This window comes from Mirounga angustirostris, unplaced genomic scaffold (genome assembly GCF_029215605.1).
Source record: "Mirounga angustirostris isolate CCGP_5_RB_7025 unplaced genomic scaffold, mMirAng1.0.hap1 SCAF_4, whole genome shotgun sequence".
NCBI classification, from domain to species: domain Eukaryota; kingdom Metazoa; phylum Chordata; class Mammalia; order Carnivora; family Phocidae; genus Mirounga; species Mirounga angustirostris.
The window spans coordinates 108688830-108706051 of NW_026991712.1; the positions used below are offsets into that span (position 1 = coordinate 108688830).

Here is a 17222-nt window from a genome sequence, read left to right on the forward strand (position 1 = left end):
AGCTGGGAACATGGCGAGTTGGGGGTGGGCAGGCCATCCTTCAAATGCCACAGACCTTCACTATTCTTACCAAGTTTTAGTAGATTTTTCTTGAATAACTGTTTCTTCAATTGCTGTTTAACTTTAGCATGGTTTCTAGAGATTCTAAAGGGTTCTTATTTTTACTAATTTTTATCAGTATGTTTGTTTTGCTGGGGAATTGATCTGCAGAGGTCTTCATGCCACCATTCTAGAAGACCTCTAGTGGTTTTCTTTTAAATGCTTGCTTAAGACAGGACTTTTAGATTAATTCTTTATTGAGTTATTCAGGTGCCATTTAATGTTTTTGCACATGTGTTTAAAAAGGTTTTCTCGGGCGCCTGGGTGGCTCAGTTGGTTAAGCGACTGCCTTCGGCTCAGGTCATGATCCTGGAGTCCCTGGATCGAGTCCTGCATCGGGCTCCCTGCTCTGCAGGGAGTCTGCTTCTCCCTCTGACCCTCCCCGCTCTCATGTGCTCTCTCTCATTCTCTCTCTCTCAAATAAATAAAATCTTTAAAAAAAAAAAAAAAAAAAGGTTTTCTCTTCTACCTTTATGCCTCACAAAGTCACAGTAAAATATAGACTCTATTTTTGGGTGAATTTGAATATAAGCTTAGAATTGAGTTCTGAGTCAATCCCTTCTGCATATTAATTGTGAGATCGCAAGTGGGTGGGTTACCTAAACACCTTGAATTTATTTGCTCATCCAAAATTTTTATTTAATAGTAGCTGTTATTAAATTAGGTAGTGCATGTGAAAGCAGTTTGTAAATTCTAAAAATTTAAAATGGACAGTATTGCATCTTTTCTGATTTCATTCTCATCTAAACGCTATGTATAAAATTTAAAGAGTCTTTGGTATAGTTTATGTGATTTTTAAATTTTTCATATTATAATCGATATTCTTATGAAATCAACAAGTATATTGCCTAGTAAATGATTATTTTAGATAAGCTTATTGTGGACTTACAATAGCAGGAGGAGAAAACAACATTTTTAGTATATGTCTTTGGGGTGTGTGGGGTAATCTTAAAATAAAGTTTTGATTTTTTTAAATGCCAATATATATGATTATACATTGTTTATACTATTTTCAGAGTATCCTGGCTTTAAATCCTCGAACACAAACTCATGCAGCGCTGCATTCCACTTCGGCCAAGAAAGTAGACAAGAAACACTGGAAAAGAAATACTGATAAAAACTGCATTGTAAGTACCACTGATAGATGATTTCACACTGAAAATGATCACATCTTACATATTGTAAGACAAGATTTTACATATACTTTGAAATACAATTAAATGTGTGTAAAGTACAGCTATAATTTTTTCATATTTTAAATATTTTATATTTGAATAATCTCAAAAGTGTCTAATTTTATTCCTTAAAAATCTATTGAAACATTTAAAAAAATACGTAGATTTAGTGTGGTGCCAAAATTTATTTTCTTAAAAATCTATAAAATTTCTCTTTAAATTGTTTTGTAAAATGAAAAACAAAAGAAACAATGTGTTGGCGAGGATTGGAGAAAAAGGAACCCTTGTGCACTGTTGGTAGGAATGCAAACTGGTGCAGCCACCATGGAAGAAAGTATGGAGGTTCCTCAAACAATGAATAATAGAATTACTGTAGATCTAGTAACTCCACTACTGGGTATTTACCCAAAGAATACGAAAACTCTAATTTGAAAAGGTATATACATGCCTATGTTTATTGCAGCATTATTTACAATAGCCAAACTATGGAGGAAGCCCAAGTGTCCCTTTATAGATGAATAGATAAAGAGGATGTGGTATATATAAATAATGGAATATTTATTATTCAGCCATCAAAAAGAATGAAATCTTGCCATTTGCAACAACATGATTAGAGCTAGAGAGTATAATGCCAAGCAAAATAAGTCAGTCGGAGAAAGACAAATGCCATGTGATCTCACTCATATGTGGAATTTAAGAAACAAAACAAATGAGCAAAGGAATAAAGGGCAAACCAAGAAATAGACTCTTAACTATCAAAAACAAACTGATGGTTACTAGAGAGGAAGTGGGGGGGTAGGTATAATAGGTGATGGGGATTAAAGAGTGCACTTGTTATGATGAAAAAGATTAAATTAAATTAAAGCCTTTAAAAAATGTTTTGTATAATGACACAAGGACACAGAAGAGTTTCCATATTATAGATAAAATCCAACTGAAGAAGAGTATGGTGGTATATACAAACTGTTGTAAGATAATGCTTTTGGGGAATATATGTACAGTATTTGGGGAACACTGTGAACATTTAATATATCCAAGTGAGGTACAGGAGCAAAAATGTCTGGGATTACTGATTGCTGAAATGTTATTTAACTGATTCTATGAGGTTAACACAGGGCTGGCACTTTGAGGCCATAAATGGGGATTAAGTACAACCTCGAAGGCAATGTTTAAAATACCATTTTAGGGGTTATACATTTTTAAATTAGGAAAGCAAATTCCTTTTTACCCAATTTCTTAAAATTAATTTCCCCAAAAGTAATTTTCTCAAATCAGTTAGTGAAACAATGAATAGTATTAGTTTATTTGCATTGGCTTTTTGGTACTTTGCTTATACTGTCTAAGGTAATGATTTTAGTTTATTTTTATGTACTTCCTTCTTCCTTACATATTAACTCTTTGATGATGGAATTGAAGTATGTGTACAGGTGTGTCTGTATTCATGTGATTTTTAAAATTTTCTTGTCACTGAGCACTCAGCAAAGTTTTTTAAATGAAAAAAAAAGGAAATAAAAATACAAAGAGGGTGGCTGGGTGGCTCAGTCGTTAAGCGTCTGCTTTTGGCTCAGGTCATGATCCCAGGGTCCTGGGATCGAGCCCCGCATCGGGCTCCCTGCTCGGCCAGGAGCCTGCTTCTCCCTCTCCCACTCCCCCTGCTTGTGTTCCCTCTCTTGCTGTGTCTCTCTGTCAAATAAATAAAATCTTTAAAAATAAATACAAACAAACAGTGTGACTTGAGATGATAACACATAATAGCAAACCTGGATTTGGAGTTCACTTTTCCTTGTACCATTTGGGTGAGTTTTGCTTTCCACTATGAGGTCAAAGGAGACTAGTGTGATCCAAATTAGATCATTAGATCAAATAATAGACTGACTATAAGGCATGATCTTATATTATGAAGTGAATAAAGAAATAATGTAAATTTCAAATTTAGAAAGCCCTCAAAGATTATTAAGTCTAAATCATTTTAGGGCGCCTGGGTGGCTCAGTTGGTTGAGCGAATGCCTTCGGCTCAGGTCATGGTCCTGGAGTCCCTGGATCGAGTCCCGCATCAGGCTCCCTGCTTGGCGGGGAGCCTGCTTCTCCCTCTGACCCTTCCCCCTCTCATGTGCTCTCTCTCTCTCTCATTCTGTCTCAAATAAATGAATAAAATCTCTAAAAAATAAATAAATAAATAAATAAAATAAATCATTTTAAAGGTATGAGAACCTGATCCAGAAAAACTATATGACTTCTTCTCTAAGGTCTCATTTATATATTATTAAACTATTTATGGTGAGGTTTTATTGAGAAAGAGAGGCTTTCTCTGTTAATCATTTTTACTGTTTTTATTTTCTGAAAATTAGCATTTTATTCCAAAATGTTAAGCTGTACACTGTCTAATTTTACCATATATTTGTATGTATGTGTGTGTGTGTATAAACGATGGGCAAAGATGTAGTGAGATGGGTTTTCTCCATTAAGTATATATTGGCACAAATTCTGAGAAAAGCAGTTTGACAGTGTATCTGACAATATTCATTAACACCTGTGTTAGTTTGCTAGGGCTGCCATAATAAACTACCATTAACTGGGTGGCCTAAAGAACAGAAATTATCAATGTTCTGGAGGCTAGAAATCTGAGATTAAGGTATCAATAGGGTTGTTTTCTTCTGAGACTTCTCTACTGCTTTTTCCTTGTGTCTTTATATGGTCTTTTCCGCTCTATGTGCCTGTGTCCAAATTTCCTCTAATAATGACACTAATCATACTAGATTAGAGTCTCCCTTAATGACCTCATTTTAATTCAATTACCTCTGTAAAGACTGTCTTCAAATACAGTACATTCTGAGATGTACTGGAGGTTAGGACTCTAACATATGAATTTGTGGGGGATATAATTCAGTCCATAATAGTATCTTTAAATTATCAAACATTTATACCCAATAATTCATCTTCTACTAAACTATCCTAAACAAAGAATTAGGAATGTAGGTAAAGAATTAAGTAGAAAGAAACTTATCCCCACATTATTTATTTGGTAGAGAAAAATGTGGGGAAAACCCACTGAATTGCAACCATTGAGTTGTGGTTAAATAAATTAGGGCAGATCCATTCAGTGGTAAATTGTGCAATCATGGAAATTATTTTTAAAATAATTAATAATCTGGAAAAATACAATCTATGTTACAAGGAAAACGCATGAAACATTATATTTAAGAATGATTGTGTGCAGTTACACAAACACACACACCCAAAGACACATCGAAAAAGAAAATATAATGGAGTGTTAATTGTGACTAGCTTTGTTTTGTTAGCACCTTTGTATATTTCAAGTTTTCTATGATAAGCAAGTATTAGTGGAAAATGAAAGGTAAATCATCTCAATTTATAAGATTAGATTTATTGCTCTGGATGCATACCATTTTGAAATTTTATTTGACACACTTGTATTAAGAAAGAGTAGTGAAATTCATACCGAAAGTGGAAATATGGAGCTAAGGTTGAAAGTTACTCTCAGTGCAGTTAAAGAATGTGGTTCCTTTCCTTTTCATTATTATGCTCTTTGTGTTTGCATGAAGAATTGATTAAAAGTATAACCAAGAGATATGATTTATTTTTTAATTTGTAAATTTTCATACTTGTGTTTTATAATCACTCGTCAAAATTTAAAAGCCTTATATGTATATAAAGCAAACATAAGACTTTGAAAGGTGGAAAGAAGGCCAACTAGCTAGAGAAATACAACCTAAAGAAGGAAACAGTAGTGAGTTCCCTGGGGTTTATTTTTTCTGCATTTATCCCAGTCTTCACAGGGGGGCCGGGGGGTGGGAGCACTCAGCTGGCTCAGTCAGTAAAGCATGTGACTCTTGATCTTGGGGTCATTAATTCAAGCCCCACCCTGGGTGCAGAGCTTACTTAGATTAATTAATTAATTAAATTAAAAAATAAAAATACATAAAAAACATGTTTTGGGAAAAAAATGGAATTAATAAAATAGATAAATAAAATGAATATCCCAGTCTTAGAGCTAAAGAAATTGGAGAACTGGAAATGCTAGGTCCCAACTGGAAATGCTAAGTCCCAAAATGCTAAGTCTGTTCTCTCTAGCTAAAATAGCAGGGAAGGACCAGCCTAGCAAGACAAAAAACCTTCAGATAGTAACTACTCTAGCCAAACACAACAAGAAAAACTGTGACCCCAACCCATGTCTATTCCATAAAGGCTGGGTAGGAAGCCTAGACTTCTGCTCTGTGATGAGATAATGAGATGCCCAAACACCTCTGCTGGGTGAAAGAATAGAGAGCCAATATTTTCATCCCCATTAGCTAGCTGGTAACCGAGTGGGCCCACATCCCCACTTACCCTCTGTGATGTCAGTGGAGAGACCACTGGACTTCTACTACCATCCGGAGGAAGAGAAGAAAGAGGGCAGGGCTGAAAAATACTCAAAAAGGAAATAATGGCTAAAACCTTTCCAAATTTGGCAAGAAACGTAAACCTATAGATTCAAAAACCTGAGTGACACCCGAAGAAATCTACAGCAAGATATGTCATAATTAAACTTCTGAAAACTAAAGACGAAGACAATATTCTGAAGGATGCCAGCCCACTTGCTTCAAGGCAGGGGCAACTCCTGTAGGCTGTTAAGTTCCCTATTGCTCTGTCTATGACTAGACAGTACCACTGACTGCATCCTTGCTCTGCACGTCTCCCTGCTTCCTACCCTGCTTTACTTCCTTGTACTTTTCCTGAATAGCACTTACTCCATAAATCACCTGCACACAAATCCCTGTCTCAAATTTTGCTTTTAGGGAAAATCAATTTAAATTGTCAAACAAAGAGTCAAATCGTGGGGCCTTATGAGCAGCACTTGATACAGAAATTTGCTCTCTCCTTCCTAAAATATTTTCTTTCTCTTCGCTTGCAGGACATCAGACTCCCTTATTAGCATCTTCTTGGCTTCTTTGTTCATCTTCTCACCCCTAAATATTAGAGTGCCCGGGGCTTAGATCATTCTCTCTCTGAGGCTCATTATGTTGGTGATCTCATTTTTTCTCCTCACTTTAAATGCTGTCTATATCCAGAATCTTATCACCTCTCACCACCTTCACCACTACCAACCTTTCTAATCTCTCATCTGTCTCAATAGCCTTGAGACAGTTTCCATGCTTATGCCTTTCCTGGTAGAATCTCGTCTTAATACACATGAGAAATCCTTTTAAAATTCCCATGCTTAGAATCTTGCAGTGGTTTTTCAGCTCACTTGGAGTTTGCACAGTTTCATTTGTACAGTTGTCACCTTGGCAAGGCCTTCTCTGGCCACTCTATTTAGAACTCTAAGACTGCCCCACTCTGAGCTCTCTTTAGACTGCTGTGCTTAATTTTCCTTCTAGCGCTTATCACTGATATACTCTTTTTTTCACTCACTAATTTATTTTTTATCTTTTTCCACTGGAATATAAAGTCCAAGAGGGCAGTGATTTTTGTGTTTTGTTCATTGTGTGTTCTGTTTCATAAGCTGTGTTCCCAGCTTCTAGAACAGTTGGTGCTCACAAAATATCTGTCGAAGGAATGCATGAATGAATATGACCCTTCTTTTATGTATTCTTTATACACTAGACATAAGGATTACATATTTTCTTGTATAGTGCTATACAGTTTCCAGAGTACCTTTGCATATTACATTTGGTTTTTACAATGATGTAAATAGACAACTCAGATTTGTCTCCTTGTTTTATGGATGAGGACTATGCTGAAAATGTTCAATGATTTACTTAAGCTTATTGAAATCACTTAGTGTTGCAGCCAGATCTAGAATTCAGGTCATCTGGATCCAGTGCATCTTTTTCAGGATATCACCTGGCTTCCTTAGGAAAGGCAAGTAAGAGTATTAGAAAATAGAATCATCAAACTAAGAAAAATATGGATTGCAGTGGTTGTCATTTTTTTTTTTACCAGTAATCTTATATAATTTCTGAAGATAGCCAAAGAGATCATTTTTAGCTGACTTCCTGACCACTACATACAAAGGTTTTTTATTTATGCTTATTTTGTTTCATTTTCTAACTATTTTGCTTTGGCTTTATAATTTTGTTTTGATTTAGTTCAGATAATCATTGACTTATCACTCTTTGCATAGGTGCATCAGGGTTGTGGGTTGGGTTTCTTTGAATTCCCAGGAAAGAAGTTTTTCTTGAGCCATCGTATAGTCTTCTGTTCCTATCTGCCTTTCTTTTTAAGAAGTCCATTTTGGTCCTGAAAACAACTATATTTCAGGCACTGTACTGAGTGCCACTCAGAGATGAATAAATCACAAATTATAGTCTAAAATTGTCTATTAAAATAGATACAGGTTTAGTTTTAATAAACAAAAATGTATAGGCTCCTTAGAAGATAGGTATCTGTTTGACCTGTAAAAGAGTTAGACAAATGGAAATTCTGAATTTTTTTTTTTTTTTTTTAACCCAGGAATTTCTTTCCTTGGCAGTTTGATACCATTCTAGTACTAATTGGAAATTCTGAATTCAGTAGGGGATTTAAACTGGCAAATGTGTTTATACTGGTTAATGAAGCACGAAGCAGTTATTTCCAGTATCTTTTAAGCAGGTGTTCCATAACTGCTGTTTATTTTTGCCATTTTTGAAAATGTTGAACTGTCCTAATTGCATAAATATTTTGCACTCATTTTCCATTAGTAATTTTTGAAGACCAGAAAATGTTACAAATCAGAAAACTGGGCAAAAATAAAAAGGGAATGCAGTTTAAGACAGCCAATTATTAGACATCCTGTCCAGGATTCCACTATTGCATGGTGGAACCAGAGGTTGTACTCATGCAATCTGGCACCAGAACTTAAGTAAAATTGTTTGAATAAGTAAATAAAAATAAATCATTGAGGTTTTTTTTTTTTCATTCTAGGAAATGACTGCAGTAATATATAGGTTTTCATAAATTGTTATTGTTTTCCTGTGTGAGGTTCACAATCTTAGTCACTATTTTTGTTTGTTTTGTATTTATTGCCTTTTTATAATGGGCCAGCCATTGTGTCACTTATCACAGTAGATTGAAGATGAATTTGATTGACATAGACCTTGCCAAGAAGTTCTCACATTCTTTTTGAAATATCAATAAGTAACAATAGTACTCTTTCAAAGGAAGTACCATGAAGGAGTTTTAATTATCACCGTGATTCAGTCAAATTTGCCTTTGGCTGAATTCATCTAACTTTCATAGTAGAAGATGGATTTAACAAGGAAGATGGGAGGCAAGATTCATACTGGTGTAGAAGGCTAGAAGACAAAAGAAGGCGGGGCAGTGGGTATGTAGGAGAGAGGATAAGCTTGAATATATTTAGGAGGTGTTTCAGTCTGCGTGGGCAAAAATATCAGACTGGTGGCTTAAACAACAAACATTTATGTCTCACACTTCTGTAGGCTGGGAGGTCCAACATCAGGGCACTGGCAGATTTGGTATCTGGTGAGGACCTGCTTCCAGGTTCATAGATGGCTGTTTTCTTGCTGTGTTCTCACATGGCAGAAGGGATGAGAGAGATTTCTGGGGTCCCTCTAACGGGACTAATGCCATTCATGAGGTCTCCACCTTCATGACCTAATCACACTCTCATAGGCCCCATTTCATAATATCATCACACTGGGGGTTAGAATTTCAATATATGATTTTTGGTGGGGTGGACACAAACCTTCAGTCCATAACAGGTGGTAAAATAAATATGACTTGTGAGTTTACTTTATGTGTGCATTTAGTTGTTTATAAGATAAATTGAGAGAGAAATAGTGAGTTCAGTTTGTGATCTTTTGTTTCTTGTACCTGTGGGATATCCCATGTGGTAGCTCAGTAAAAGAGTCAGGAATGGAGATGAAGAGTTTTGAGTCATTAGAGTATATATAGGTATAAAAGCCTGCGCATAGAGTTACCCAGGAAGAATGTGGAGAGTACAAAATGTAAGGGGCACCAAAAGACTTTGTAAGCAAGATAAATAATACAAAAATATATAAAACATGTATATAGGAGCATACCTCTTTCCTTTTGCCTCAGGCTCCAGGGTGGCTTAGCATAATGTTGAGAAACACTCTGGCAAGGGCAGCAGAGATGAGAATTAGTTAAGAAGCACTGTGTGGGTTGAGATGAGAGCCATGAAAGAATAGTGAGAGAGTTCCTACAAGGAAGGATAGGTCAATGTGTTTTCCCTCTAATACATGATTTCCAAATGTGGTTATTTTTTTATACTTTGGAAATTATCCTTATGATTTACTTTGTGTGCTGGGGTCCATTTTTTCCTTCTCAAGCTTACATGACTAGTAACGAACAAAATCTACATAGTTAATAAAGTTATCACTCAACCTCATTTAGAAAGGGAAGGTGGAATCATTGCTTCGATAATCAGCTACCTGGCTTGGTTAAATGTGACATAGAATGCAGGTCCCAATGTTGATACATAGCAAATTCACAATATGAATTCCTTTTTTTAAACTCTGAAGTTAAATGAGTTTTTGACCAGATTCACAGTAAGAAAGCAATCTCTGTTCTGCCCTCACCTCTTCTTATGCCATATTTTAAAACAACTTCTCAAGCTTGAGTTTGCTTTCCTGATTGCTGACAATAGCATTCTTCCAAAAATAGACTCAGTGCCTGAAGGAGTTTCTGAAATAAAAGAAAAGAAAAGAAAATGAAATAAAATAACCAAAACCAAGATTCTTTGCAACTTAATGCCTTCTTCAATAGGTGAAAAATGTTCAATAGGTGAAAAATGTATTGTTTGTATAGAGATTACAAATATCAGACTAGAAACTCAGGCATATAGGAAATATAACCTCCTTTATTTTTCTGTAACCAAACTTAATTTTTGTTCTGAGCTTTTTCAAGAGTAGAAACTTAGTTACTGTCACTTTCAGGATTTTTGCCCCCACTGGTCCACCTGCCCCTCCTTAGTTCTCTGGGCTAACATCTGACTTCCCTGGGATTTGGTGACAAGTGTGGTAGATGAGGTGAGCCCAGCTGATTCTTCATTATGTATTTCCATTAATAACCAATCATGGGGCTTGTGGAGTCATCCTTCATTCCCTTTCACCAGATCCCTTTCTGTTCCCCACCCCTGTGCTACTTTTAAGTTATTCGTGAATGCATGACAATTCCTTCTAATGTTCCACTCAACACTGGGGCTCAGGAAACTTCACAGTTTAGTCACCTCCTCCCAGGTCTTCATCGCAGGTTCTCCAGCTCATGATCTCCATGTACTTTTGCCATCCCTCTATGTCTAGTCTGAGTTGCTGGGTAATGATCCTTTTTTTTCTGGGATCTACCAACATTTCTGGGCCCTCCCCTTTCCTATGGATCCTTATCTTGTCTTTCCATTCTTAAAATATTTATATAGTTTAGATGGGAAGGTAAGAGTGGAGATAAAAATTTACTTTTAACTCATCACACATTTCCTTCTAAATCCATGGTCAACCACTCAAGTTCTTTTAGATTCCTTGAAAACCTGACTTCCAACATCTTAAATCTCAGAAAAATTCTCTTTGTCTCATTGCTTTCTGTGGTTACATCTTTTTCTTCAAGAAATAAAAACTGGTGGCCTCAATGCCTAACGTGCACATTTTAGTAGGAAGGAGGAGGAATTATGGTAAAACTTCCCTATCCCATGAAGTCTGATTTTAAATTTGGATTTAACAGAATTGATGATTATCTCCCATTCTCCATCTAGCAGGTTCTCAACTGAGGTCTGTCCGGGGTGGGGAAAGAGGGTGGAGTAAGTTTCTAATCTTCGTCAGAGAAAGTAAGAAAGAAGGGTTAGGACAGGCAAGGCCATGGGGCGCTTGGGTGGCTTTAAGTCGTTTAAGCATTGGACTCTTGATTTCGGCTCAAGTCATGATCTCAGGGTCTCAAAATCAAGCCCATGTTGGGCTCAGTGGGGAATCTGCTTGAGACTGTCTCTAAAATAAATAAATACATCTTTCCAAAAAAAAAAAAAAAAAGGCAAGGCCATTTAGAACCCCATGTTGGGAAACTTAGATGGTATTTGCAAGACTCCGAAAGTGAGTACCTCCTTAAATTTTGTGCTATAGATGCCTCACTTACCTCACTGTAATAGTGGCCCTGAAAACAGCTGCAAATCAAAGGACTTACACTGTTCTGGAGGTACCAGCCAGCCTCAGGACCTGGGGATGTTCCCATGAATGTTTAAACTTGGGTAGCAACTGGCAACCAGCAATAGGGACTCAGATGGCTTGGATGGCACAGGTAGCCCCAGAACTTCAGCCTGGCTAACTGGGTGGGCTTGCCTGGTCATTACCTTAACTTAATAGCAATGCTACCACACATTATGTATTACTGGATTTTTTGGAATCATTAATCTGGTACCATTTTACCATTTATATTATAAGAACACTTATCCTGCTACATGCATTGAGAACATTGTAATTAATTAGAAAAAAACAAGTTTGGTTTTTTTTTTTTTAAGATTTTATTTATTTATTTGACAGAGAGCGAGATAGCGAGAGCAGGAACACAAGCGGGGGAGAGGGAGAGGGAGAATCAGGCTTCCTGCCGAGCAGGGAGCCCAATGCGGGACTCGATCCCAGGACCCTGGGATCATGACCTGAGCCAAAGGCAGACGCTTAACGACTGAGCCACCCAGGCGCCCTAAGTTTGTTTTTAAATAAGTGTATTGTAAGTAATCTTTATTGGACAATCTCTTCCATAATTCTAACAGAGGTTAGAAGTTGTCATTATATAAATTTAGTAATTAATTTTCTGTATGTGTTAGAATAGACATTAATTTGAAGAAATTATTTGATTCTTTAAAGAAAATGCAAGTATAAAATTCAGCAGAGGGGAAAAAAATTTAGAGAGGGAAAAATATACAGTGACATGTGATTAACTAAAAATCCTTTGTCAAAGAATATAAAAATTTAAGTAGAAGAGGGATTCTGAGCCTAAAATCTTGCCTGTGGTCATTTAGTCATATGTAGACCTTGTAATTTTGGAATTGGGGTGGGATCTTCTAACATATAATCAGTATTTATTTTAAAATAGTAACTTATATTGCTTATGGGAAGTCTTAAAGTCTAGTTATGATTTCAAAAGGAGAATTTTGGCCATTTCAATTTAAGAACACAAAGTATACCCTAATCAATAATTAAAATATGGAATCATTGATTAGTTTTCATTGTCTTTATATGAGATATGAACTCTGAAAAGCATCTCCTGAACATTTTGGACTTTAATCCAATGGCTGGAAATAAGTTACTTTTCATAGCAGTGAACCCTCTTAAAGAATTAATGTGTCACATTTTTCTATATTCCAACACTACTATAGATCAATTATTCTCCCTAATTTTAAGAATTACATAGTATAAATATTTGCTTGGAATCTGCCTTGTACAGTTTAATTCATTACAAAATTAATGGCAGACCTACTATGTGCCTACCACTGTGAAAAGTGGTAGGGAAAGGGACAAACACTTTTCTTGCCCTGACAGCTTAACAGTCTTTCTCGCAGGCATTAAAGTCATTCACAATCAGGTGTTGCAGGTGTATTCCAACTATGGAATCTGGTCTCAGGATTCAAGGTTGGCCTTCCTGAGGAAACAGAATTTAAGTTAAAAATACAGATGGAGGAGGAAAAGAAGAAGAGGGAACCCACCAGAATGGAAAACATACTGGAAAGATTTGAGATGAGGGAGCATACTGAACCCAGGTACTGAAACAGCTTCAGTACTGCATGGCTTGGCTGAAGTGTAGTGTGAAAGTAAGTACCAAGTAATGAGACAGAAGAGGTCAGCAAAGACTAGTACATGTAACAATAACACTGATAATGATGAAGATGATATTAATAATTGCATTTATTGAAAAGTTCTGTAGTCTGGTGATTTCATTAAGAGAAGTGCATGTCATCAGGTTAAGAAAGCACACTCTGCTATACACTGTAATTTAGTTTTGTCACATATTAGGTTCTCTCTTTGTGTGTATGTGTTTTCTTGGTGCTTCATTCTACACATAGACTAGTATTGTCAGAGATTTATTCTCCAGGCTGAAATATGTAATAAAATGTTAATTGACTAAAAAGAAGAAAAGTGTTAACTCTTGATTTCCTGAGGCTGTTAAAAGAGAGCTTTGCTTTAATTATTTATTTCATACTGATCACAACTTTCTCCATATCCATGTGACACACAAATTAAACTCGTTTGTAATTGTCAGCCATCAGCCCCATTACTTTTATTTTGCTCTTCTTTAGTTTGAAATTTTATAATGGTTAAGTGGTGGTTTTTTCTTTTTCTTTTTTCTTTATTGTTGATTAGGATGACGTGTAGTTATCTAGTCAGGGTTTAAGTAGAACTGGAAAAAACTTTCCCCTAAGTATAAGATGTGTTTCTTTAGCTTTGTTAGCAAAAAGAAAGAAAACTTTCCCTTTAAGCTAGCTTCCTTATCTTTGAGGGTTGTTTTTTTTTTTTTTTTTTTTTTTTTTTTTTTATGAAAGAAGACAGTGAAACCAAAAAGAATGACCTATCAGCAGAAAGGTTGGTTAAGAGTGAGCTACAGAGCCAAACTAATTGGTTTCAGTTATTGGTCCTGCCATTTACTAGCTGTTATGATCCTGAGTAAATTCCTTGATCTCTTCCTGCTTCCATTTCCTCTTCTGCAAAATGAGGATACTAATAGAATCTACCTGATACACTTGCTATTGGGATCAATTTGCATAGTATACTTACAACAGTGCCTGGCATATATATAGTCCTCAACAAGTGTTATTGAATCCCATTATTAGCATTGAAGCATTGATGGAGGTCTGTTTCTGTTACTACGCACGTAGGTATGTCCAGTGGACACAGAACAGCATAACTAAATATGGAAAGAACATGGAGAGGTAATGAGCAGGAAGATATTAAGAACAGTAATGAAAAACAGAGCATTTCCTATATTGCCCAGAAATATCCTGGCAGCAGATTGTGTGTGTGTTGGGAGGAGTGTGTGTGAGAGACAGAAAGAGATAAGAAGAAACAGAAAAAGACACCAGCTTTTTTGAACCCTGACTATTATATGCATAAAGTAGGAATGAATTATCTTTCTGTGATTTTTTTTTTTTTTTTTGCCACATATTCCTTTCTCCAAAAATCCTTCAACATGATGCCTTGGACCTGCCCAGTTTCATCAGTCTATAGGTCTGCGTTGGCATGGGGACTCTAACGCTGGCTGATTCTTCCTATGTGAGTCCCTGCAGGGTACGGAGTACTAACCTAAAATGTGCCCCTGTCTGAGGATGGCTTGAGAATGAGATATTTTCTCTCCATATTTGACAAGGAAGTTTCTCTTTGGAGATGTCATTCATATGGATTGCATATTAGTCTACGGATATTGAGAAGGGATTCAAAAGATCTGGAACCAAACTGATTTGTTTATACAGAAATTCTTTGGATAATCATAATATTAAACTGGAATTGTATGATGTATTGTAGGTCAATAAGTACTTATATAATAAAGCAGATGTGTGTTAAGACTATGTCTATAAAAACAGAGTATGTATATTTTAAAAGATATTAATGAAGCATATTACTGTATTTGCAAATAAGAAATATCTTTGCATATGGGAAAATAGAATGCTCTGAACAAAAGAAATCAGCTAAATTGTCTTTAGAGCCTAATAGTATATTTTACCTTTGCAAAACATTTATTTGGTGCTCATAGCAAATAAATATGTGAGTTTTGCTGTTTTCCGAATGGGCATACAATGGCAGCTGTCTTTCTAATCGTTCCCCTATTCAAACACTAATCGGTGGAACCTACGTAGAATGCTAGACGACTGAATAGGTAGACAATGGCAGCAGCGGTTTTAATCACAGTTCTATTCAAGCACTAATCGGAGTGATGATTAAGGGACATTAGAGGGAGCACTTTGACATCTGATCCTTTGAACTGATGTCTGTGCAGGCTGCACTCCACAGAGCTCGCTTGGCCAGACTGATTTCCTTAAATAAAGTGCTGTGATTTGCAATGTAGGAAATATTACATTAGAGCCTATTGAAATGATTAGGAATTGAGGAGCTTTTCTTTCAGTGGGGATTTGGTGTATGCTGTATCCTCACAAAACTCAGAACATTAATGTTTCATACATTACTCTGAGTATCAGGGACCATTGAAAAATTGCATGAAAAAGACTCTTGTAGTCACACACTCAAAATTGAGTATGAATGGAAATATAGAACTCTGCTGTCATAGTCCTCAATTATGGAAATTTATGAATTTAAAAATATTTGGATTTTCATATAACCCAATCAAGATCAGCACATCCTAACTGCATTGCATTTCTTATTTTCTTTAAACCAGCATATTTTTAGTGTTCTGTCTCTTGAGTTACATTAACAACAACGCCCCCCAAAAATGTGTTATACCCTTTCTGCATTGGTCATGCTTTGGATTCAATCATTTTTAATAAGATAGAATAGAATTTTTCTCTTTTTTTTCTTTCAGAATTTTTAATATCAATTTAGATTTTACTGACCTGTTGTCTAGAACATTTCATGTGATTGATCCTGAAAACATTAATATCTATTTAACATTTGCAAATTGGCTCCATGCTTGAAATTTCAACATCAACATTTGAATACATCATTCCAATTATCTTTATATATCTATCTTTAAAATGTATTTATATAATATATAATACATAGGAGAAAAAAAACCTTTTCTTCTACCCTCTTATTTCAGTTAATGAGGTCTGTGAATTAAACTGGCAAAAGACATTAATAGAAGAAAAGGTATATATGTTTTGGTTGGCGTTGATATTTGATTTTTATGTGCATGGAGACCTTCACAGAAAAGAAGTGAAGACCCAACGATGCTTGTAGACCTAGCAGCTTATATACCATTTTAACAAAGGATGATAAATTGTGGAGAAGTAGCAAGACAAGGAAAAAGGGGTTTGGGCATCTAGGGGTGGTTAATTGTGGGAAGGTAAATATATGGGGACAACCAATGGAAAATTAAAGTTATTTTAGTAAGGTTTGTTTGTGCATCTCAATGCTGACTTTCTGTCTCCAGTGATAATGGTTCTTCTGGTACAGGAGAGGGGAGGAGGAATACTTTCACAAAGGGAAATTTATGTCCTGCTTTTACGCAGGTAGGGGGAGAGAGGATAGTGTTTGCTTTTCTTAATTGCCTTCAGCTCAAAATAATTTTTATGCTGAAGTGGCAAATTGTGGGATAGCATATTCTGATCTCCTTCATGTACAGCCTCTTAGGATTGAGTCCTCTGTATTTTTTATGTTCCTTAGTTATAGGATTCTTTTCTATGAGAAATGAAAGATTTTATCATAAATTCTGGGATAAATATGATTGCCGTGTATACTTGTGAAGGTGTCTGCGCCCCTCAGATTCGCAGATGTGTAGGTATGGGCTCTTGAAGCTATATTTGTACCACCTGACTCAGACTGCAAATCTGGTGGCCTGAATCTGATTGAGAAAACTGACCAAAGCCAGGAGAAGCAGATTCTCTCCCAGAAATCGGGGGTAAGAGATTTTATTTCATTCTGAGCTGTTTGAGCAGGAAACAAAGAATTGAAACTTTGGTGTTGCAGGGTGGACATTTTCCACCTGCCATGTGTATTTAAAAAAGTCAGTCTGAAGAAAGAGGCAGATGTCGAAAAAAAAATCTGCCTGGGTTACACATGGCTTTTTATGGGGAGGGTTTTGCAACTTTGTGTTTTGTGAAATATTCTTATATCCAGATATAGTCTCCTTTTTTGGCTTAAACTATCTAAAGCTGGTTTTAGATATAGACAACCAAAAAAATCCTAAGAAGCACAGTGGCATATTTCAAATTCTAATGACTTAGAAAAAAAAGTGTTTATTTTTAGGGAATATGGTAAAATTATAATTTTTAGGGAATATGGCAAAATTATAATTAAGTAGGAAAAGAAAAATAGAGTAAGAAATAAGAATAGTTAAATT

General features: G+C 35.8%; 1 protein-coding gene across 2 annotated transcripts in view; it reads left to right on the forward strand.

The window, feature by feature from the left end:
• Positions 1-17222, forward strand: part of DPYD (dihydropyrimidine dehydrogenase) — an 800443-nt gene that overhangs the window by 40096 nt on the left and 743125 nt on the right. For both annotated transcript variants that reach the window (XM_054512729.2, XM_045897134.3), the window contains exon 2: positions 1116-1226. In XM_054512729.2, the coding sequence (XP_054368704.1) occupies positions 1116-1226 (111 nt within the window). The remainder of the gene's footprint in view (positions 1-1115; positions 1227-17222) is intronic.